This window comes from Sylvia atricapilla, chromosome 7 (assembly GCF_009819655.1).
Source record: "Sylvia atricapilla isolate bSylAtr1 chromosome 7, bSylAtr1.pri, whole genome shotgun sequence".
Classification (NCBI taxonomy): domain Eukaryota; kingdom Metazoa; phylum Chordata; class Aves; order Passeriformes; family Sylviidae; genus Sylvia; species Sylvia atricapilla.
The window spans coordinates 11,995,106-12,019,641 of record NC_089146.1 but is presented as its reverse complement, the minus strand read 5'-3'; the positions used below and the strand labels follow the sequence as shown (position 1 = coordinate 12,019,641).

Below are 24,536 nucleotides of genomic sequence, written 5' to 3'. Positions count from 1 at the left end.
TGTCCTTGTTAAATGGACAGTCAGATGGTTTCCGGGCAGGAAGAATGTCCCTCTCAAAGACAGTGCACAGACAGGAGATGCAGCTGTCTGGGGACATCCTCAAGCAGAAGGAAATAAAGGACAGAACAGGCAATGGGAACCTGACAAGGCCTGTGAGGAGGAGAGGCAGCGACGCTCAGCTGGGCAGGAGCTGACACAGTGAGAGGCCCAGGGACGAGAGAGGCTTTAACCTCCCGAGGACCCCAGCAAAATCAATAGTCTCCTGTGACACACAGCTTCTGTTTCCAAGGCACCAGCTGGAGTGACCTTCTTCAAACAGAAAATGCATCTTGTATGAGGGCACACAAGTGCACGTTAGGTATGTGTAAATGCATTGTCTTTTCCTAAAGGAAAAAAGAAAATTTCCAAAACATGAAATATAAAACAAAGAGAAACTCAGATTGTGTTTCTGGCTCTGACACAAAACAGCCTGATCTTAGGTAGGTTACTTTGCTTCTTAGTGCTTTATGTCTGCTAGTTATATAATGGGAAAAACAGTACCTCCCCTAACTTCAAAGGTTATTCTGATTACTTTAAAATAGCATGAAGATGAAAAAGGCAATAATGATAAATAGTAATCCTTAGTTTGCACTTATGCAAAACCCCAGTACAGATCTAAGTACTTGATTTCAGATGAAATACAGACGTCGTTTGATGTTCAGCTCTTGCAGCACGAGTGCCAGCTCAGGCATCCCTTGCCTCGTACTCCCAGGTGCTGCTCCAGCCCAGCGGTGCCCGGCAGCTGTGCTGCACAACCACGGCTGTGCTGAGCTGGGAGCAGCCTACAGAAGCCAACGGGGAGACCATGGGAGGGGAGGAAGGACCATATCTAAGGCAACATCCTTGCCAAAATAAATATACATCAATCAAGTACAAAGGCTGGCATCAAAGCTATCAATTCGTGTTACAGCTGACTTCACTTGTATAACATGTTCTGTCTGCCCTACAGTAACAAACTTGTTTCAAACCAGGAATAAATATTTCAACACAAATCTGAATAGGTCATGAGGAGACATTTCATAATCCTATGGAAATTACTTGCAAATGATGTTGGAATCTGCATGATTACTAGATGAATTTCACAGACTGAATAAAACTTATATATTGAATGATATGGCTTCTGTAACTCTTCTACTTTAAATATATTTTCCATGTAATAAAAACTTCCTTAAATCAATCCCTGAACTGGTCACAGCCCTGGGTATTTGTTTCAGCTGCTTTCATGATGCTGTACAATTAAACTGTAAGTCTAAAACTGGTATCTTCAGAAGGCACTTATTTACACAGATACTGTAGCAATTAGAATGGAAAAAGGAGCCTTTAAAAAAATGAATATAAAGAAGTCTTCTGTCAATCTAATTTTCTCAAATCCTGACCATACTGTGAAATCCTATTAAATGAAAGGCAAAACCCTCAAGTCCCATTAAGCAAGTAGAAATCTTTTTTTTGCAAAACAAAACCACCAAGACTAAACTTGAGTCAGACTCCTCTCTGACAGGTGTTCCCGCTTTAACATGTCACAAAATATATGCAGTCACAGGCGAGGTTTTCAAATGGTTCTTCTGGTTCCCAGCTGGTCACCATCAAAGCACTTCTACACTTCACTGAAGACACTTTTAACACATCCTTGTTTGGTCACTCAAAATTTAAGACATCCTCAATCACTAGTCTAGATTTAGAAATATGCAACTCTATAAGCTTCATCAAAGTGAAAATGCATAACGAGGACAAAAATAAGGATTTATGATTGCAAATCAACTTCGTGCTTTCAGCCTTAACTATGGTTTCGTAGTTGAGGTTTTCTTTTTCCTTGTCTTCCTTGCTGATTCCTTCTAACAACTCACAGGTAATCACACCAGTTAGGCCTCTGAGCAGATATTGTCCTATTACCATTTTAGACAAGAGTTCTGGTTCCCAATCTATCCTTTAAAAAAGGAAATCCAAGTGTTCTGTGAGCTCCATGACGCTTACACAACACACTTGCTATTTTTCTTTCTAAACTGCCATTTCATGAAAGGTTTCAAGGCTTTGGAAAGGTCCGTCAGGAGCCCAGTTCACTGCAAAAATATATGAAGTTATCAACTACTTGACCACATTTCCACCAAAGAATTGAAACACAGCTCCATAATAGGTGCAAGCTGATAGCATTGGCCAAGAACATATTTGCTTCTCAGAAAAATCTGCACCTACCTGGTAACTGTTTAATTCCATAACCATCTAGAGAGAACGGAAAAGCCTGCTTTCCAATCTCATTCCAAGGGCTCTATCATAACATAGGCTGGCATTGTGCCAAGGGCACTCTTGGGAATAAGACATAACCCATTACAACAATTACAAAGACATTAAGGCAGTGGAAGAAATTCATGTCATGCTTCTGGCATCAGATGTGTTAGGCTACTCATCAGGTTCAGCTTAAGCACTACATATGCCTACAAAGTGATAATTTCAATTCTTTCACATGTAGAAAAAACTAGGAAAAGCTCTAAATTTACCTGTTTATGTCCACCTACCAACTCACTCATGAACTCACATGTAAGTGTGCAGGCCTGAAATGAACACGTCCTTGACGAACATTTAGGTGACACATGATCTCAGCTAATCAATTACTTAGTGCTGTGTCCCATTATACAACAGGAAACTTCTGTTCCACAGCAATCATGGCACAGTGACCACACAGCCAGAGTCTTCTTAAACATAAGGACTGTGCTCACCTCCACTCCCTGCTCTGAGTAGTCCACTACAGATTACAATATTACTGGGATATCTAGTGAAATCAAGGATTCACAATTTATGAGTTTCTCCTTCCATTAGCAAGATTTAATTATTATTTGTCTTCATCACAGGTATCTAACACTACGAGACCATTATGAAAATTTTCCCCCCACAAAAGAGCTTGATGCTTTCAGCTTTAATTGAAATAATAAAAACAAAACTACATTAAAAAAAAAAAAAGCACCTCCCCAAAAAACCCAAACCAACTGACCTTCCTGAAAATAATATTATAACATTTACCTGCAGAAAAAAAAAAAGGAAAAGTAATGTCAATGCACCTGAGCTATACACTGAAATCCCAAATTAGTTTCAAACCCTTTCCTTGATGCACTCACTCCCACTGCCCTTCCTGACTAACTATCCTCTTAGTGGCAGAGAGAAGTGTCCCATTTTCCCCTCCAAAGCTGGGCAGGGCAGCCTCCACCTGCCTTGGCTCTGTCTCCCTGTGCCAGCCCGGGCAGTGCTGGCAGGGCTTGGGGACAGCAGTGCCTGGCACAGCACTCAGAGGTGTGTGATGCTCCTGGGCTGCGGGCTGGACTCACTTCACCCACACACAGCTCTAGTTTGCTCCAGAGATGCTGGGCATGGCTCTGCAGCTGGGAGTGTCTCAGACAGGGCGAGCAGTGCTCTGCCCACCCAAACCCACGGTGGGGGCACGGCCCAGCCTCAGCTGCAGGTAACAAGTGCAGGATTGATCTGCTGGCAGTGCTGATAAAGGCACAGAAACTCAAGTTACTCTTCAGACTCATCAAAAAAACTTCTCAAAAAAAAAGAGTTATATTTAATAGATGTTCATCTGTCACTGATTTCTCTGGCTTTCCAAGCCTTAATTTGCAGTAAGCTTTCAGCAAGTTCTCTCTGCTTTCCCATAGCACTGTGGAACAGCAGTGCCTGGACCTGCATCCAAAGGAAGAGCACTGCTCAGTGCAATTCACTGTGGCTCAGCATCATCCATTTTGTCTTAGTCACTGCAATTATATCCTCAGAGAACAGAAATGGAGAAAAACAGAACCACAGTGCGAATATAACCAATTTGTATTTGCTGCAGCTTGAATGTCTACCCTGTCAGGAATTCATGTTGGTGTGAATGTGGGCGTTTCCTCCATGCTTGGGGGTTATTTTGTCTGGTTTTTCTATTGAGGAGGAGGGAATGGATTTGGGTTTTGCTTCTTTTTGAAGTTTTTATGTGTGCATCATTTTGGTTTTAGTTTTTTTAAAGAGTAAAACCCCCCAGGTCAAAAGAATACATACATAAAAACTGTGCTTCTGTTTTTTAACACTAGTACTAATTTATTGGGGTTTAAAGTTCTATTTCTACATGCATCACTACTTTTAGAGCAGGTTGCTGCTTTAATAGGGGAAACAGAACTACAACGAAGCAAAAATGATGGCAGTTGCTCCACACAGTTGGTTCTGCCGTCTAGAGCACATATCACATAGACACATCCAGTGTATTCCTTCAGACAGACACATTCAGTTTGTGAACAAATTGATAGACAGGGCACTGAACCACAACTCAAAAATAAAAATAAATATTTTTATTTGGCACAGGGAAAAAAAAATCACTTTCACTGCCACAGCTCCAACACCTGTATTTGCCCTTCTCGCATTATGAAAGTGAGAAGTGTTTTCACACAGGATGCAAGGATACCTTACACCCTTGCTCAGACTATACATAGTTTTAAGTCAATATGAATGTCTGAAACAGGGAATTCTTTTGCTTATCTGAGAAAATACTTACAATCCCAATACTTATTTACAATCTGCAAGCAGATTCTAAATGAGAGTCATGCCACCAGTCCAAGGGAAGGCAAAAATCCAGGCCAAAGTCAAAAGCTGTATAATATCATTCACAGGTACTCCAGAAATTTTTAGGAAATAATAATGCCAAGAAACATCTATGTAGTATTTTGTAGGCTCAGACTTTCAAATAAATAGATAAAACTGTAGTGATTAAACACTTGAGTCCACCTCACTGGAATCTTCAAAGGAATTTAGAAGAACTGGATCACAAACTCCTATCTCACTGCAACTTGATATTAATGTCTTAGAAAAAGAAGTCCTTCTGCAGATCTCTCAGAAAATTACAAATCTATCTTTCTACTTGAAAATAAGAGAAAAAAGCTAAAGCACAATTTTAAAAAAAGCTTAGGTAATAGAAAATCTTCACATTTCTCTCTTTCAGTACGTTCTGTTCCCTTAAAACTGAATTCCCAACTTCTTCCCCCTAGACATATCTATACACCAAATGTTTTTCCATTAATTGATTCTGCATGGAAGTATACTGCACAAATAAACTGAAACAAGGTGAAATTCAGTTGTATTTTAAGGCTAATTAATATACTGACTTATTTCAAATTAAGAAATGTGTTACAGAATAAAACATCTCAGTATCCCAAAAATGAAACACTGATAAATAAACCAGGACTTCTGAGAGAGAAATGTATGGATTGTCTAAATAAATCTAATGTTTGGTTTTTCAAAAGATTAATGCCTATTCTTATATGGAAAACAAGGAAGCTAAAAAACAAAAAGAGAAGTCTGCAGACTTCTAACAACTGAGATGAAAAATCAGACTGCCTACCAGAAAATTCAGTCCTAATGAGAATTGCAACAAGGGAAAAAAGGTCTCTGTCACACACAAAAATAGACACAACACTTGGTGTACCAATTCTAATGCTCATGTATTAGTGTCCATAGCAACACCTCACCATTCATTTTATTTATTCATACAAGCCAGCAAAAATAATAATAGTGAATGGTATACATTAGCAACAGCTAATTCAACACATAAGGAAGGAACATTCCCAAAACAAATACAAAGATAAAATAAAAAGACACAAAGGAATACTCAGTATGGGTGTACAAAAGTAGTTATGGATTGAGTAGTTATGGACAGCAACAAGAGTCATTCCATCTTGAGAATTACAGCTTTGAAAAAACCTGCAATTGGTGTACATTCAGGGGTAACATGACCAGGAGCACACCGATGTGATGCTTCCTGGGTTGTACTGTCTCCCCTGGATGCTCTATGAACTTTGCTTTTCAAGCACGTGTGTTCTGTTAGCCAGGAAGCCAAAAGACCACCTCAGGCAACTTCAAAACAACCCTGACATTTCAGTTTTTCAGAAATAATGGAGATATCTATAGCCAGGATGACATATGTCAGGAGCTAGATGCCCAGTTACGAAACTTCACATTCAGAATTCCAGAGCTAGTCACAAGTTCACGATCCAAACACTTGAGGCACATAGCTGAATTTGCCATTCACTCTTTTAGTAAGGAGGACATGAGCCTCTCCTTGTAAGGAAAACTAATTTAAAACACTGATCCCCAATATCCATCCACATTCAAAGATTTTGTCTGATATGATGAAAAGATGAAGCGAAGAGACAATCCATAGCTTCTATCCAGTACAGCTCCTAACCCTTTTTATACTCCTGACGGAAGATGCTCCACCAGCACAGTTGTGAAAGCAATCGATCACACAAAGAAGAGTCACTTAGTGCATATATACAAAGATAAGCACAGTCTCAGGTTCAGGCTTTGGCTGCAGCACCACAAGCCAGATCCCAGCCGGCACAGTGCTGCCTGCAGCCTCTGCGCTCTGGTTTGGGGACAATGCTGCCATCGCCACTCACAGCCTGCTCTGCACCAGCCTCTGGCTCTACAGGAGCCACCTGGCAGCTAACCTACATTACTCCAGCTCTTTTGTCTAAAAGTAATTCAAAAGTGTCCTCAGAAACAACACCACACTGTTAAAAACTAAATGCTTTAATTACCTAGAGCTCCAAGGATTGTACTTGATTGATTAGCATTTAGATAACACCCTGTCTGAAGATACACTGAATGCTACATCATAAGGAAAGGAGCCAGAAATCAATGTTAAGTAATGTATTGGATTTTCTGGACCACATTATTTTTCAGATGAAGAAAAAAAAGTTATCAAAAACTGATCAGTAAGAAAACATAATTAATGACCAGCTTTGAAGTGCCAATATATTTTAAGTGTCTGACTGGACTTTCAGTCTGCTCTGAGGCATTGTGCTGAGCTATAGCTGCAACTCAGATAAGACTGCAAAGCAGCTGGGCTAACAGGCTATTCTAAGAGTAAGTCAAATGCCAAGAACCTAAAGCTTTCTTTATGAATTGTATCAATCTCAAAATCATGATAGGGAATCAGATTTTTGCTAGCAACTAGCACACAGGACAGAAACAAGTGAGGCTTACTGAAAATGTCTAATTAAGGAGCAAGAAAAAGACATGAAAGGTTTTCCATGATCTAAACACTGTTCTACACAGATGAGCCTAATAGCACTGAACAGCAAATAGCCCAGTATTTATAAGTGATCTTCTGTTTTGCACTTAACAGCTCCAGTCCCAAGTCTGCCTCTCACTATGCCAGTAGTCTGAGGACAAAGACGTTTACTGTGCTGGGCATAGGGTAGGAATTTATTAGTAGTAGCTGGCAGCACCTAGCAGTGCTTTATAACCAAACTTCACAGAGCTCTTGCACCTTTTAATCTTAACTCCATTCATTGCAAAATTGTTCAAGAAAACCAGAGCAGAGCCATGCTAAAGATCCTGAGGAACGCTCTGTGGGTAACAGGGCAGGACAAAGGGGGTTACGGGAAACAGCGTTCTCAGCAAGCCCAGCAGCTCCAGGCTGCCCAGGGAGACACAACTGCAGTCTTTTGAAGCTAATGCCCTCTGTCAGGAGCTGGAGCCGCTGAGCAGCCTGTGCACAGCCATTTCTGCCATTCCGGCTCACTGCAAGGAGCCTTTAGCATGACAAGACAGGGAAAGCAGGAGATCAACATCACCAATGTGAAAATAAACATCTGAAAAAGCACAGGGACATAGACAAGCAGAAGGACCACAAAACATAAACAGTGTTTCCATTTTGCTTGGCAGTGACTTCAATGTACACTATCTTGACTAATTCAGTCAGTATACTTTGCTGAGCAGAGTTACCTAAACAAAATTCACGAGTCTTTAAAGGAGAAATGCTTCCACAGAGGTGTGGTCTTAACTCCCACTGGAATGTTAAAATTTACAGCACCCAGCCTTAAAATATTTGAGGAATACTTACTGAAGCCTATCTCCATCAGAAAGCCTGTTAGATCAATAATGTCACCCAAAAGTGCACAGGTAAATCAATCTGCCTTCCAGAGAGCTCCTACCTGTTTCTCAAATTATCTGTACTAAGTAGCAGTGTAGGGTTTGTTTAGAATAATGACGATATTGCATACATGTATTACACTGCATGTTGCAGCATGTGAATAAAGACATGAAAAGTATAGCACCCTTGTCTATTCCCCACTTTCCTTTGAGATGAGGCAAAACAATTCCTCATCTGCTCCCTTTATTATTTACAGTCCAGTTTTCCACCAATACATGCTGAAAGACTATCACTCTCAGGAGCCTTATCTACCTTTACCTTGTGTCTGTAAGACATTCACAATAAAGCCCCAACACACACTGTCACAAAAGATATCAGCTAATGATGGCATTGAATGTATTACACAGCATGAAAGTCTGACAGTACTGAGCATTCCCAGTAAATGGAAACAGTATCTTTACTATATTTGTATTACCCAAAGATATTTGCAGATCTTTAAACACTTAGAAGTGCATAAAACATAAGCAAGTAATTTCCAGCTGAGATGCAAATTAGTGCCTCAGGAACCACACATGATACAAGACTGTGAATCACTTATTTACAGATATTGGTTAACTTAAAATGCACATTTTCACTACTACTGAAGGTGGCAAAACCAGTGATTACATTACAAAAAAACCTGTGTTCCCTTTCTTAATGTTAGATCTTAAATGTGAATAAGATAGTTGCTGTGGAGTACTAGAAACAAGCAGGCTACCTCAAGGATGACAAAGATGCAGATCAGACAATTGTATCAAACAAATAAGCTAAAAGTTATGCTCACTTGAGGAACTGCAATCTCAAAGGACTCAAGAAAAGTATGCTTAGCCCCCTGAAACAAAGTGCAAATATACCTCTAGCACTTCATAAACACACTATACTGCAATGTCAAGATACAGAAAAAATCCCATCTTGAATCCAAAAAAGCCCTTTTTAGATTCCAGCATATTTTTAAGAGAACTTTGTGAAGATCCTTGCTCTTGGCCCTCCAGGTCACAATGCACTAATAATTCCTGCATTACCTTTCCTGTCAAGTGTGTTCCAACAGGAGACTGACCAAGCAATAAAGAATGTACTTGTAAAAGAAAAAAAAAAAAAAAAAAAAGGGTTTGGATTTTGGGTTATTGGTGTTTTTGTAAAAATAATATTTGAAATGCTTCTGCTTTTTCAAACAAACATGTTTACTCTTTTAACATGGTTTTCAGCATTTTGTGGGTTTGGTGCATAGCAGAAATTTAAAAACATTTCCAAAACATTTTAATGTCAGTGCAAGTAAAACACTTCAATTTCATCTTCCTGATTAAATGTTTCTGTAAGAGAAAAAATTTACACATACAGTTTTCTGCCTACGGAGGTTTTGCTTTCCCAGCTAACATTTCATATGCAAGACTCCAATTTCACATCAAAGCTTTACTTTTAAATTCAGTAAAGATTTAAATTTAATCTCAGGAGACTATGATGTCTTAGAAGTTAAAACAGTAAGTGCAGCTACCAACAATCTTTAAGAGATTCTGCTTTTGATAGATTCAGTTTTAATGGGAAACTGAAGTTACTTGACAAGCATTTCTAGTTATCTTGAGAGACTTGCAAAGCGTTCCACTGGTTATACAGAAGTTAAGGCTTTCACTTGAATTTCTAAATAACCTTCTATTGCAATTGCTTTAATACTGTGCTGCCTGCAATACCTTTGACTTCTACTCTTTCTCCTGTACACTAATCCACACCACCATCACTTTTCCCTCAGTTGCAATGACACTAGACACAGCCTTAATTAGCACACGTTTTGGAAATCTTATCACTAAGCATTTGTAGCAATGTGTACCCAGTGTCACCGCCCCCTCCGCAGTTAATTAACTTCCTGTAACCAAATAAACAGCACTAAAGGCCCCACTAAGCACTAAATTTCAGGCAGACAGGCAACTGAAGCTTCAAGAAAATACATACTTGTCAACAGCTGGCTAAAAATCCAAATATTTAAGAATGAAACCAGTATAATAAAGAATTGCTTTAAAAAAGCCCTATATTTCATTTTCCCTCTCTATCAGCTGCTCCACATACAATCTCTTTTAAAAGAGACACATACTAAGAAATCCCCATGCACGTTCACCTGTAGCTCCTTCAGCAGCTCAGCAAGTTCATTTTCTACAGTGCCCAAAAGCAACTTCCTCAGAGGCACAGCATTGTCCTCTCGCATCAAATGCTTAGCTGTCTCAAAGTAAACTTTTTTTAGGCGATATTAAGGTCCTTAATTACTTTCTTATCATTTTCGCCCTGCCTTATGACACAGTGAATGTACATTAATGACACAGAATGCCTCATCTCTTCACTAAAGGTGCCTGACTGACTCCTAGTCATTTCAAGGGTACAAGTTTTAATCCTTGTGTAGATCACTCCCACCTTCCTCTTTAAAAACCTCAGTTCTGCCACCTTGCAAAGGTTTGTAACTTACATCTAAATCACCTGAAAACAGGAAGAATAATGCTCATGAAGGAAAAAGCTTATTTACAGAGTGGTTTTTTAGCTCAGGCAGATCAGAAATTGAAGACCAGCTTAAACATCAGCTACAAACATTGCTCATCAGGGGCTGCAACCCAGCTCAAGTAAATGCATTTCAATTATAAATTAATATTGGATGCTGTTCTCCAGAAAAAGCAGTTCAGGACAACTGAGAGTGAGCAGGGTTACAGCTTTCCAAAATTAGCTTGACATGATCTAATTCAGCTTCAGTGGGAGTTAGATTGGGCCATATGCCCACAGCTACATGAGTCTAACTGCTACCTCTCAAAAACAATAGTTAAATGGAAACTGTCTCATTACTACCCTAATTAACCTGTCCCAGCCACATACATTAGTAATTACTTCTTTTTCTTTAATGGTAGCTTTTGTCAAAGTTTCCACACAATTCCATGAGCGCTTTAAGTCAGACTTTTACATACCTATTTTGTATACATAGCAAGAAGGCTGGCAAAGAGAGGCAAGAATATCCCACTGGAAAGATAAGCCTGTTATCACTGTTTCAGAGTGAAGAGTAACTTCCTTGTCTGTGTGAGGTGGTCTCTTTCTATCCACAACTCAGTGCTCTTATTCAAGAGGTTTCCTAAATCCTCTAAAAATTGCAGCCACCATTTGCTGTTATGAGATGAAAACCCTATATAATTTTCAACTGCATATACCAGTAACTGCTCAACTTTTGCTGCCAGGGATTTTTTCCATATCACACAAATACATCACCTGTCATAGAAAAATACATTCTTAACACTCAGTTGCTGTTACATTACTTTATTTGCAGCACCAGGAAATGGCCTTGAGGGAAAAAAAATTAAAAACTGCTCTTTCATCTTGATGTTATTTTAACATGAATGTTTCATTACAGCAATATATCTATGACCAACAAGGGAGATAGTTTAAGTCTTTAGCTACATAATTTCTATTTAACTGGCTATTATGAATGATTGAGGAACTAATGAATTTGTCTTCAAAACAGTCTCAGAATTTAGGAAGCATTCTGTAGTCGTAACTGGCAGATACTTAGCAAGTTAAATTAAGTATTTGACAAAGCCAACAAAATAAACACATCTCAAAACACTGACCCAGGAAGCCACAGTTAGCCCTTTTTAGATAGGGCTAAGGGGTATATGAGTATAGTAGCTGAAGTTCAGATAGAATATTTTTGGTCTATTTTTTGTGAACATATAAGGTGGAGGAACAGTGAATCTATCCACGAGTGATTTATGACAGAAGACAAAAGCATATCTTTCCCCCAAAAGTGCAAGTCAGAGGATGAGTGGTTGTTTCTGAACTTCTGCATTTGAGTAGCTTCGAACTCCACAGCCAAATCTTGAAATCAGAAATGAACACCATTCTCCAACCACTATTTCTCCTGGCATCAGGAAACAGCTACCATAATCTCTGCCTTTTTAATACATCCACACTGTGGGTTCTAGACTCTCACCCATCCTACAGCATTTGCAAAATTCTAGCTGGAGGGATTAGCAACCAACAGCTACTCAAATCTGCCTGGATTATCTTTTAAGATAGAGGAGATGAATATTATGACTACTCAGATGTATGATTGCTTTAAATGACCAGCTGCACATTAAGAAACAGTAAGGATTAAACTTCAGGCTTCAAGAACCTGTTTGTCCACAATCTTATTTTGAATTTTTATAAAAATTTTGTTACAAGACAGGTAGGATTACATGTATTTATACCCTAATCAAACATGAATTTTAAAAAAGCTCAACTTGTTCTGTTCTACACAGATACAGTTGTGAGATAAATGTTTTGACATCCTAAAAACAACATTGACATTATCTTAAACATTACACTTAATTTTTCTAATTGCTATATGTTATGACAATGATAACTCGATATATCTAACAAGTATTAAGATCTTAACTTCATTTTGTCTTCTTGAATAATTCATAGTCTAGCTTTTCAACACACCACTGTTAAGTATAGTAGAAAAACTGCAACCAAAAGACCAAAATAAAGTAATTGTTATATTCCTCCATTATTTTTCTGGGCAGATTTAGCCCAAGGGCCCAACATTATTCTGCTGTTTCCACAGATCCTTCATACAGCTGCAATGAAACAGCTTTCAAAGAACAACTGCGATTTTCCTTAAAAATGAAGCTTTAAATTGATTAGAGTCATGAGCAAGGTCCTCAGGCTCCATTAGTTTTAAAACTACAGCTGAATTTCTACTTATCATTCCAGGAACTTTTTATTCGGTATGATTTTACTGAAAATGAGAAGAAAAACATTTACAAATACTTAATTAACTGTTGGCTGAATTCAGGCTTCACATAATTTTACACCAGTCACCTCCACTTGGACATTTCCAGGGTCCTAAGTACAGTACTAGGAGGTCTCTTACCTTACTTTGGGCCATTCAAGAACCCTTTATCAAAAATATAGATGAAAAATAGTACTTTTACAGTTCACAGCTGTAGTGAAATAACTTTCTGCAGAAGATTTCCCATGTGACTGTGACCTGTTCAATTTAATAATCTAAAAGGTATGGTAACACAGATTGCCACAGCCTGTGCAGCTAACCTTGCTAATGTCCTTATAGCTTCTGTCAACTATAACAGAAAGGCTGGAAGAGTGCCCAAGAAAGGTATCCAGTAGCTAATACAAAGCTTCCCAACAACTCTCTGAAAACTCAACCTTGCCAAAGCAAGAATTCTGTACTTAATGTGCCAAAATATAATCTTCCAACACTACAATGGGTTCTGGAAGGATCCATGAACACTCCACCACTTGGAGTGGGGGGTCAGTAGCATTGCAGGGGTCTGTGTGCTACAGCCTCCCTGCTTTTTCACCCCTCCAGCTTTCTCACGTATCCTGTACCTCCACAGTGCTACCAGAGTGCTGGATATGACCAGCCAGGAGCAGCCCCACCTCTGCTGGATGCAGCAATGGTAGAGCTTTACAAATAAAACACCAGAGTGGCAAACGAGGCCATCCTTGCTGCCGGGATGGCCCAGCTCCATCTCTTAACCCAGTCAAAGCAGACAGACAACTGCTCCAAAGCAACCTACTTTGCTTGTGCTTATGCCCAAAGCCAAATTTGCCTATTATGAAAATTGAAGGTGACACAATAACACAAAACAGTTTGAGTCAGTAGGAATGAATGCTGCAGCACTCAATTACAGCTGGGTGAATTAAGGCCTGTGTTACAGATTTAATTCCTGCCGCCCTTAGCAAGTCAAGATAGATCTTTCAGTACCAAAAATTCCATTTAAAATTATTTGAAGATCTTATCGCTCAACAACTGAATTAATTCAGCTTGTAATTTCATCATTTGAGAAGACCAGGCACAAGTCATTTTGTAAGAACGTGGTCTTTCTGTTTTGGGGGGACAGAAAGGGACAAGGAATTACCTTTACACCTGGTTTTCCTCCTGTCTAATTTCCCTCCACAGCACTACCTCCAGTCACATTTGAAGAGCCCAATCTGATGCTCTTACCAAAGTCAAGCAGAATCTGTTCTGCACTGCACAGTGACACTGATTCTAAATGGTGATTGTTTACTGGTTCTACCAACAGTACTCTCAACCAAAAGGCAGCATGTTTTACCAACTTTCTCTACTCATTCATATTGTACACACTTCCCAAGTTAAAGACTTCTAGTTTTTAGCATGCCAAACCCTCATTTTGATCAAACTTCCTTACAAATACTAGACCCTACAGCCATTTTTGAAAGCACCAGTGATAAGTATCAGTATCTTCACACTGATGTTAATTCAAGTACTATCATTCCTAAACACAAACTATTCTTTTTGCACTCTACAGCTGTAAATGCTATCCAGTTATACACCTTCATTTCACAAAATACTTTCCACTGATAAAGAACTCTTGACATACAGAACAGTTATGCCTTGATTTACACACCTAACTTTATTCAACTTCCCTTTCACAATTCTTATTTAGCAAAGGCTATCCAAATGTTTAGAATAGGCCACTAACTCCACTCCTTAAACAGGTTCTTAACTTTTGGAACAAAGCGTAACAGTGTGCCTGCTAGCTATGATCTTGCTTCTGCCATACCAGGTTAAGGGGTCTGATCCCTTGATTTGGATCTGTATGTCAGGCTGATTTTATAATAAATAACTGAACAGAAAATTACATTGCTTAAACTAGTATTCTTTGAACATCATGTCAAAGTTAGCGCTTACCACAGATACGCAAAAGAAAGAAGTCAGATTTCAGAGACTGTTGTAGAGAACTTCACTTCAGCAGTCTGATACAAGACCAGTTCTACCACTCAAAGCTACCTGGGATTCTTGACTGAACAGACAAGCCAAACTTTCCAAAGGTACCATAGTGTTAATGAAACCACTGGTCTGTTCTCAACAGAAGTCATGAATCTTCTGAATACCTTCTTAGGCTTATGAGGTTGGGCATCCAAATATGAAAACACACAAGATTAGAGACCATTAAAAAAATATAATCTGCATTCAGCAGTTGCCTATACAAACAATCCTCTTGTAAGCATTTAGCTCGTTCTTTATGGAGCAATGTGGAATATGAGTGTGACAAACTTCCTAAGGGAAAGCTCTGTTCTGTTTGTAATCTCTGTTACACAGAAAGGTCACAAGTTTCACATTTAACAGTACCACAAAAGAAGGCTCTTTCCCTAAAATCTTTATACCATGAAATGACAGGGACACAAACTTACTGTAAGGTGTTGTATCAGTAGGGTCAGGAGGTGGGAAGTTTTCGGTGAAGTTGACATTACACAAGTCTGTACTACAGCAGCAGAAGCGGTATGTTCCATTCTGAATCAAGGAAGGGGTGGTTGTAACTATACACTCTTCAAAGTGACACTCCTGTGGGTCTCCTATATGAGACCAGCAACCTGTAAAAAGAAACAAATGACAGGGGTTTTTTAAGTAAGCATTAAATTAGTTCTACTGACTGGATAAACACTCCTACAGAAATCCATACATTATCCAATTAAACATTAGAGTGGGGTGAAAACAGTTATCATAATTTGCTTGTCTGACTTGACTACCACCTTTTAAACCAAAACCTGAAGAATTTTGGAACTCCCCATAGCCAAGGAGAAGAAAACATGGGCAGGGATGAATGCCAACATCAGAGGTGTCCAGTTGTTGCCTTAATATGATAAAACCTGAATTTCTGAGCCTTCTAAGCAGAAGTATGCCATTTCTCATCTCTCTGATACCACAGACCATATCATCACTCTGTGGTCCACAGTCTAAAGGAACTGTGACCTAGTCCTTTCCTCAGACCACAAGACTGCATCTACAGCTTGGTGCTTCTTGCATAATTTCAAAAATTCTCCCCTTCCTCATTGTCAGCATCAATGGACTTTTCTACAGGATCACAACTTATTGCCTGGTTAATACCAGGTCCTTTGTCCCTGCAGCAACTGTTAGTTTCCAAGTAGGGTCAAAATCAGTTAAATGCCATTTATCCACAAATACCTGGAAGGGAAAGAGACAGCAGAGGGGCAGAGGTGAGCAGCCAGGCTGCTCCCTTCCCCAGATTGCCAGATCAAACAAGAATCATGGACTACAACTCCACAGGCTGTTTGTAAATACCAGCTGCATTTTCATTCAGCCTCATACTACATTAACTTGCATCCAAGTAAAAAAGAGCAGAGTCCCTGAAAATGGTAACCAAAATAAGTCTCCAGAAACTGCAGAGTCCTTCACCCCTCCTACCTTCATTCTCCCCACAGAACAGCACTGAATTACAGTACTGATATGTGAACTATAGCTGCAATTTCCTTTGTAAACAAACATCCAATCAATATGAATATACACTTTTTACTTAATAAGACACTTAAATTTATCATTGCACCAATATGTATATTGAAATTCAAGAAAGCCATCTTCCTCTGGACTTCCTATGTAACAAGAAATTTGAATGCTTCTTTCAACTGTACATTGATGTCTTTGGTCTCTTTTAGAAGTCATTCATTTCAAACAAATTTTCCGTTCACATTAAAAATTGTTAAATGAGAAGTTTAAAATTATGCATTTCGAAAATGTGCAAGAAGTCTGTGCAGCTTTGTATCAGCTGGTTGGATCACAAAGAAGTGACTTAACAAACAAAACTACTGCACTCAACCTGAACTGTTACATACCTTGTTTTACGAGATGTATGTCTCCTTCTCGTGTTTTTTCCCAAAGTCCATAGCAGGTACTACCTTTCATGCACAGAATTGTGCCATTCTCCTGGGAGATTCGGCTCTCACTGATTCCATGGTCCTGCTGATACGGGTCTTTAAATGCACACAGCCGCTCCTCACTCTGTGTAGCTTTAGCCAAAGAAAGAAAAATACTTTTTGTCAGTGATTTCATGCATAAAATATTAACTTTAATAAAAAAGATCATTAAGGTCTTCTGAAAAGTTACATTCAAAAAAAGCTACACGTGCAATTACAAGGCACTTAGATACTACTTAGAAGGACAGCTTAGCAGACATCTGATCGCAGTAAGAATTTGTACTGCATATTTCAACAACTAGATTTCATCCAGTTCCTTATCTCCCATCAAAGCATTGACAGCAAAAAGATGCAAGATGAAGTAGATTGGTCTTTTGGGAAAAACAGATTTTTAACTTAAAGTAAAATTATAGCATATGTAATCGTAAATTATTAAAGGTACTATATAAAATATCTCCTCGCAGATGCTTTATTTCTTTGATCATTCTTCAGCACTGGCCCCAAAGAAGCCATGTTTCAGCAAGGCAGACAGTGCAAAAGCACTGCTTCACTCTGTCACCAGCACAGCGAGTGGGTATGAAAAACCAAGAGACTCGGATACATGTGTCTCACTTCTAAGGCTGTTACTATTCATTTTACTATTCATTAAGAGTCAAAATTTGTAATTCTTTTATGCTGAGACAATCATAAATTGCTGCACTTTTCAGGCCAGCATTCTGTCAGTGCTTCCCCATTTATTCTGTAGCAGCAGCCACTAAAATAGCCCAACTTGGCTGATTTTTCGAATGGTCTGGTAGAGCATGTGTGATCAGTTGAGCTGCGTGTCAGCTCAGTGGGGGTAAAACTCTCAGCTGAGGAGAAGGAACTTCTTAAACCAGTGTAATTCAATCACTTGCAGCTCCACACACTCCAAGAACCTGGCTGGCAGTCCATGCTGCTCACCCACCTCTCTGAACTCTGGTCAGTGCACTGTTAACACTTTACACCTGGTACTGCAGTTCTGCACTGATAAACACATTTACTATGAAGCAGTGACTTACTTGATATTCAGAAAGTCAGCCGCCTAAATTTCATATCCAACTTTTTTTAAAATCACTCTGAGCAGAGTTAGTCAAGTTACTGAGTACAAAAAGGTCACACATTAACAGCCAGCACATGCTGCCTGCAGCAGAACTTGCCAGTTGCACGCTGTAGTTTTATTCTCAGAACAGCTGAGTATGCCAGGCGTGAAGCATCTGTCCTGCATTCTCTGCTCCATGACACGGCACTGGCCAAGAAACAGTGTATGAAACGACAGCACCCCACTGCCATAAGGGAACTGGATCTGACTAACTTCTTGAAAATTCAAAGAAAAAACTGCCACAGAATTACAATTTTCAAGACACAATAGGACAAAAGTATACAGCCCTGTGAAACAGGACATACCTGCTCTGAGGGACACTAGGAAGGTTTTAAAACCTGTTGCATATGATAGCTGAGTGGGGCTAAGGCCATCCAAGATCTGGTTGTTTACAAAATGCTCAAATTGCTGCAAGATAAGCCCTTTCATAACTTGCCTTTGTGAAAAATTAATTTAAAAGAATAGAATTTCTGAAATAGCTACATAAATCTAGTTTCCTTATTTAAAAAGAAAAGTAATTCCAGAAAAATCCACTTCGATAATACCTCAATATGTTAAAAAACCCCCAAACAAACCAACCAACAAACCAAACCTTTGAACCCATGAACTAAAAGAAGAAAAAGGACCAAAACAAAACAAAAACTTTTGAATTTGCCTTGGACTCAGAAAAAAAAAATAATGACACGTATCATGTCTGTGCTCCACTGACTGAGACAGCTTTAATTGCTTACTTTTCAGGTCTCTCAGTCTTTCTATAAAACTCCTAGGATCAAGGTTGAGAGGCAAGAATATGAGAAGATACTCAAAAAAAGAGAAGCTATCTAGAAGAGTCATTCTAGATGCTGTCCAACCATACATGTACTATGGAAAATACAAGTAACTACCAAGGCTTTTCTGATTTAAAAAGACTGCACTGCCCTATAAGAATACCTGCAGAGGGGAGGATGGGGCAAGCATGGGAAAATACAACACAGAGCTAGCAACCTGAGTGTCTATCCATTTTCTTGCAAAGTAATAAAAATACGAGCTAACTTGACACAATTTAATGTCAGATGATCTCAGTGGGAAACTTTTCCAACAAAAATAAAGGTTACTCATCCAACAACTAGAGTTTTCATGCTGATCACTGCACATTCCTGCTTCGATTATAACTTGGAGAAGCATGGCCCCTGTGGGAGCAGTACCCACTGCAATACTCGGCTGACCCCTGCCCCTTCCCTGATGGCACAGAACATCTGGAGAACAGGGGACACGGAACAAAAGCAACTTTATTTTTCTCTATGTTCATTGTTGAAGCTGAAGTGCCGAAGAAAATTGGGTAGTACAGAAATCATCTTGCAGAACAACAGAATAGATGAGATGCTTCCTGCTCTGGGATTTTTTTCTTCCTGGCAGTGGAAACTAGTCAGATTCAAAAACTTTTAGTACTGGAATACTTCTAGGTCAGGTCTTGAAAGCAGCCTTTAGCCTAGGTGAGTATGCTTGTATGCCTTAAACTTTGCCCAAAAGAAGTACTACAAAATACTACTACAAAAATCACAAAAAAGTGCTGGAGTCCCTCTTTATAAGCTGATCTATTTCAACAGAAATCTTACTCTTCAAGGTAAGATACCACTGCTCATTTGGATTTCCACATGGATGATGTTGTTTGTCAGTTTTCAGTCATCATGGGAACGGACAGGTATGCAGGGTGCATTCAGAGCTGAAACACATCTCCCTATCCCTTGGCAGCTGTGCACCTGCAATGTTTGAGAGCAGCCACTAACACTCTGTAGCAGCTTAGCTGGAAACAATTCCAGAGCTGATTCTCCTTTATTTGAGATATCAGAAAACCATCTAGATATGGCCTCAGGCACCTCTAGGTGACCCTGCCTCAGCAAGGAGTTGGACAAGATGACCCTCAGAGATCCCTCTCAACCTCAACCATTCTGCAATCCTTGCATGTCTCCAAGTACTCAATGTGCAGCAAACAAGGTACAAAAATTATTTCTCAGCTAAGCTACTTGCTCTTTTTTGTCTCCAAGGCAGATGAGATGGTAGGGTAAGACCAGAACTACTGGATTCTCTTGTTTGTCTTCAGTTCAAATAGATCCAAATAGACCCAAGGAAATACCCTAATGTTAAGATCTTCATTAAACAGCAAGAGCAATTAAAAGAAATAACTTATCCTTTGAAGACTGAGGCTCCTGAACTGCTCTATTTGATACATCCAGTGCACTTGTAATCTGTCAGAAACATGAAGGGCAAAGTCCCTGCAGACATGTGTGCTCACCAGATCTTAGGGAGCCACGAGCAGTTCACTGTACAGTGCTTATGGATTTTTCCTTACAGATTTCACAGACCCAGGCTGCACCAGCAGTGTATCCTCAAACCAGCAAAATGCAGAAGCCATTTACAGTTCAAGCTATGCAGGGTATCTGCCCAGACATGAAATGTCCCAGCATGCAAACATAACCAAGACCTAGCAGCAAAGTAAGCAGCAGCATAGGTTTCACAGGACACACAGGTCATGGCTGAAGTCATCCTTTAAAACCCCACATTTACCTTTATAAGACAAATTTCATAGAAAACTCTGTTTGTTCATCACATGGAACGCATTAAACATTCAGATCTTTTCTAATTGACCCTTGAATGAAATTTCATGAGAGATTTTGAAATAAATAAATGGCAACTGAATGCCTACATGTCATAGGCCACCGAAAAATTTGTTAGTGGAGAAACTGTAGAAGCAACAGATAGGCTGACACTGAAGAGGACAAAAAATAAAACTTAAACAACAAATTATGAAGGATTTATAATGAAATGTCAATTTTCCATTCCTCTTGTATTTGCATACCAGACAAACTATGTCAAAATAATTCAACAGAAATAATAAAATGAATTCAAGCTTCTGTTCTCTCATCCTGCAGAGACTTCTAACAAAGACAAGAGGGGAAGGCACCATTCCCAGAAGTTTTACCAAGGGAAAAACCAACAAGAGCATGGCAAGCTCTTCAATTCCCTATCATAAACCAGAAAAAAGCCCACCAAACCTCAAAATGAGTTTTGCTGCTCTGCAGCATTTTACACTTCTGTGTACACAAAAACACACTTTTATATACAGTTTCAGAAACAAACATGAGTGGCATTCGAATGAAATAAGGGTGCTCCAAGCAGTCATGTAAAAAACAGTAAATGTCCTCAGCTTTCCTGCTTGGCTGCCACTGCTGGTGAGTCTGATCACCACACACACTTGTAACAGACTTCCCTCGAATCAGACTGCGAATTGTTGTTATATTCCAGGAGGAGAATGGGTAAACAGCCTACAATAAATGACTTTCCTGGAATCACAAAGGAACTGGGAATTGTCCGTTGTTTTCCAAGTCCATCCTATGGCTCATACATACTGTCCCAGTGGTCTGGGGGCATAGAGTTCATCCCCATACCACTACACAGTCCCAAGAAAAAGGATCAGGGCTTCAAGAATTTCCTTCTGGCATACTGCTCAGGGGATTTACCATCTTAGAATTAGTTCTAAGATGGTAAATCTTAAAAAGATCTGAACATTATCATGGAAAAAACACAATATAGAATTTTTTTTTCAGTATTTTCTCCCTGTAATCATGATGTTATTTCCACCTGCTCAGAAACAGAGAACTGATTCACACTGATAAGTGAATTCTGTCTGTTCACTAAAAAAACACTGTGAGATGTTTACTATTTGAGTATTTGACTTTCTTCCTCCACTAGAGATATTTCTGAACAGCAAAGATCAGAAGAAAATTACAAATGCATCCTACTATGGCAGAAATTGTGTATGCGACTAGCACACAATTCACCCATACTAGGATGAGTTTAAACAAATGAATTCGCCGCTGCTGGTTTTAATATAGCAAGTCTTTCACGATCACTGCATGTTCTAGGAAAACAACTACTGAAAACAATGAAAGAGAAACACCAAAAGTTACAGGAATCCAACTGCAAATCCTTAGAACGTGAGTCATGTTTTCACTAATAGCATCGGAAGTCACTTCCATTAATACTTAACTGATGCTTCCTGACCTTGCATCTATTCAGTGCAGTACATAGAATTCACTTCAAGTGCAAAACGAGGGGGAAAGGAACAAAAAAAAAGACTTAAATGTTACTCGAATGTTACTCCATGATCTAACCATTTGGAATACAGATAAATAAATACAACACTTGCCACTCTATGATTAATGCCAGGCAAAACATTTTGTGACTCAATAGTCACAAGTAAAATAATGTGAGAACAGTCTGACTGAAGACAAACCTGCACGCAATCTACAAGAACAGACCTGCTGCCATCACAGACCTCACACAGGGGCACCATGTTGGTAATTACATCAACTGCCTTTAAGTCCATATAGGTAATGACTTTACAAAAGTTTTCTGAGCATTTGTTTGCTTGTAATAGGATTTCTTTAAATACCGGCCACCACACATTTAACTGGGAATCTCAGTAGGCTGCAACAGATTTGTTTTGAAAGACTGACGTTTTTTCTGTAACTTGCCCTTTCAATTAGTGAGATTTTCATCAGAACAGCCATAGACACAAAACCTGTTTTATTTTGGCCCTGTCAGCTTTCTGTGGAGCTCTTTTATTTACACAATAGGAGGAAACATCATTGCCCTCGAGACAGGGTTATGAGATAGGTTGCATTATGAAGACACATGCTATTACAAGGAAGGTATCTATCAGGAAGATCCTCTGAGTGTATCTTTTCAAATACTGATAGCTGAATTCTGGTTTGATGCACAGAGAAACAGAATCTTGAAGAAATCATCACTCTGCAAAAACTCTAACATTGGTTTTTTTTATCTTTTTCTCCTCAGAGGCTTTAATTACAAATATTTCTGAATGTGCATCCTCTTATATTAAAATATATCATAAGCAGATGTCTTTTGAAGGAAGTCATGCTTCTTCAGACAGACCACCCTCAATACCAACTTAGAGTGGGAGGGGAAAAAAGCTAAACTACTGGTAATCTTCCATATTATTTATACTTCCAGTATTCTGTTTTGTAGCATGTTTGACCAACTGAACAGCAGGGCTCTGCACTGACTGGTCAGAAAAACAAATAAATTGTCTGCCTGAGGATTAGGCATGAGGACATGAAGGCCTAAACCAACCTGAAATGGGCTGGAGACTTTCTGAGCAGGAAGTCAGGGGCAGCACAGCGCAACACAAAGCCAGGGAATGTTTGGTCAGGCAGGCTGCACAGCCTAATGCTTTACAACAAACTCCCATACCAGAAGTCCTCCAGAGGGGCTCCAAAACACAACCACTGGACTAATATTTTGAAGACGTGAAGATGAAATAATGGAAATTTGCACAAGAGAATACAGCAGAACTTCAAGAAAGGAGGAAGGAACATAAAATATGCCTCAAAATTTACATCTGTGGTAAATTTACATATTTTCCTTCCCTCCTAAGAAAATGAGGGGAAATAAAAACCATCATAATCACTAACTATTTTACAGAACATAAGATGTACCTCAAGATATACTGTAACATATATTTTGACAATAAATCCTTTACAGTTTATACTCAGTGTTAAAATCTGGAATAATCTGTTCACAGTACTACATGTCCTTAGCCTTCACTGATGAAAATTATTTTGGTTTTGTCTGCTTTTGCTGACTAACATCACAGTTTCAAATGCTGGCAATCACACAGAGCCAGGCTTTGATTGAGAACTAGTGCCAAAACTAAAATGAATGTTAGTACTGATACCCATTTCAAAGTGATTGACTGCACATGCAGATGACAAAATAACTTATGTTCACTACAAGGTCCTTTGCCCTCAAAACAGACTAGAAAATTCAAGTCTCTTTTTCCTGTACATTGATATACATGTCTTTCCTTCTCAATTTACCCTTCAAGCAAGCAAGTAAATTTGAAATCCGTTTTCTGCTCTTGCTCACTTTCTAACACAGTGTTGTTGGCTGATCAAGGCTGATCAGCGGAGCCTTTTTCTGTTGAGTTTTCTTTAGCAGTCCTTGGGTATCTTGGTGTTTCAGCCCCATTCTGAGGAACCAGTGGTCTGCTAGCACTAAATAAGTGCAACAGAGCCAGATCATGTGGCAGCTGTTATTGAGTCATGCTGTGCAAAAGGTTCACATTTTGCTTTCCACTCAGGCACTGCTGTCTCAGACTGCTTTGGTACACAGTCCATGGGGGACTGTGGTACACATCCTCTGGGACCAGCTGATCCCCTTCCACAACCTCACTGGCTCCTGGCTACCAACATGTGCCCCATTGCAGCCTTACATTAGTATTGTATACCTCCAACCAGACACATCCGCCACAGCGGGAATTTCACTAATTGGAATTAATGGAAATAGCGACATATGGAGAGGCCAAAAAGTAAATCCTCAGCTCAAATTCTGTACTGAAGGCCTTGTTCTCCTTTTACCCAAATTTACTCTCAAAGGAAGTGTTGCCTTAGAAGAACCCAGCTTATGCAAGAGAAGCCACGCAGCAAAGAACCAGGATGGCAGAGATTTATTGCTAGCAGCTGACAAATTATGTAGTTCCCAAGCGCTGCCAGATTTTATGAAAAAATACCTGAGTTTATTGCCAATAAACCATGTCACTGTCTTATTTCTACAACTTTCTAAATGTTTCTGAGGACCACCAAACCAGTCTGCTGTGCAAACTTCATGCAAACCAGACATGACCACAGATGCCAAATTTTATCCATCTAGTAAGAGTACAAGACATGGTGGCAAGAAAGC

At 39.3% G+C, this 24,536-nt stretch overlaps 1 protein-coding gene across 2 annotated transcripts in view; it reads right to left on the bottom strand.

The window, feature by feature from the left end:
- The window catches only part of BMPR2 (bone morphogenetic protein receptor type 2), a 106,277-nt gene that overhangs the window by 37,120 nt on the left and 44,621 nt on the right, over positions 1 to 24,536 (bottom strand). For both annotated transcript variants that reach the window (XM_066322623.1, XM_066322624.1), the window contains exons 2-3: positions 16,595 to 16,768; positions 15,158 to 15,337 (exon numbers count right to left, since the gene is read on the bottom strand). In XM_066322623.1, coding sequence (XP_066178720.1) covers positions 15,158 to 15,337; positions 16,595 to 16,768 — 354 coding nt within the window. The remainder of the gene's footprint in view (positions 1 to 15,157; positions 15,338 to 16,594; positions 16,769 to 24,536) is intronic.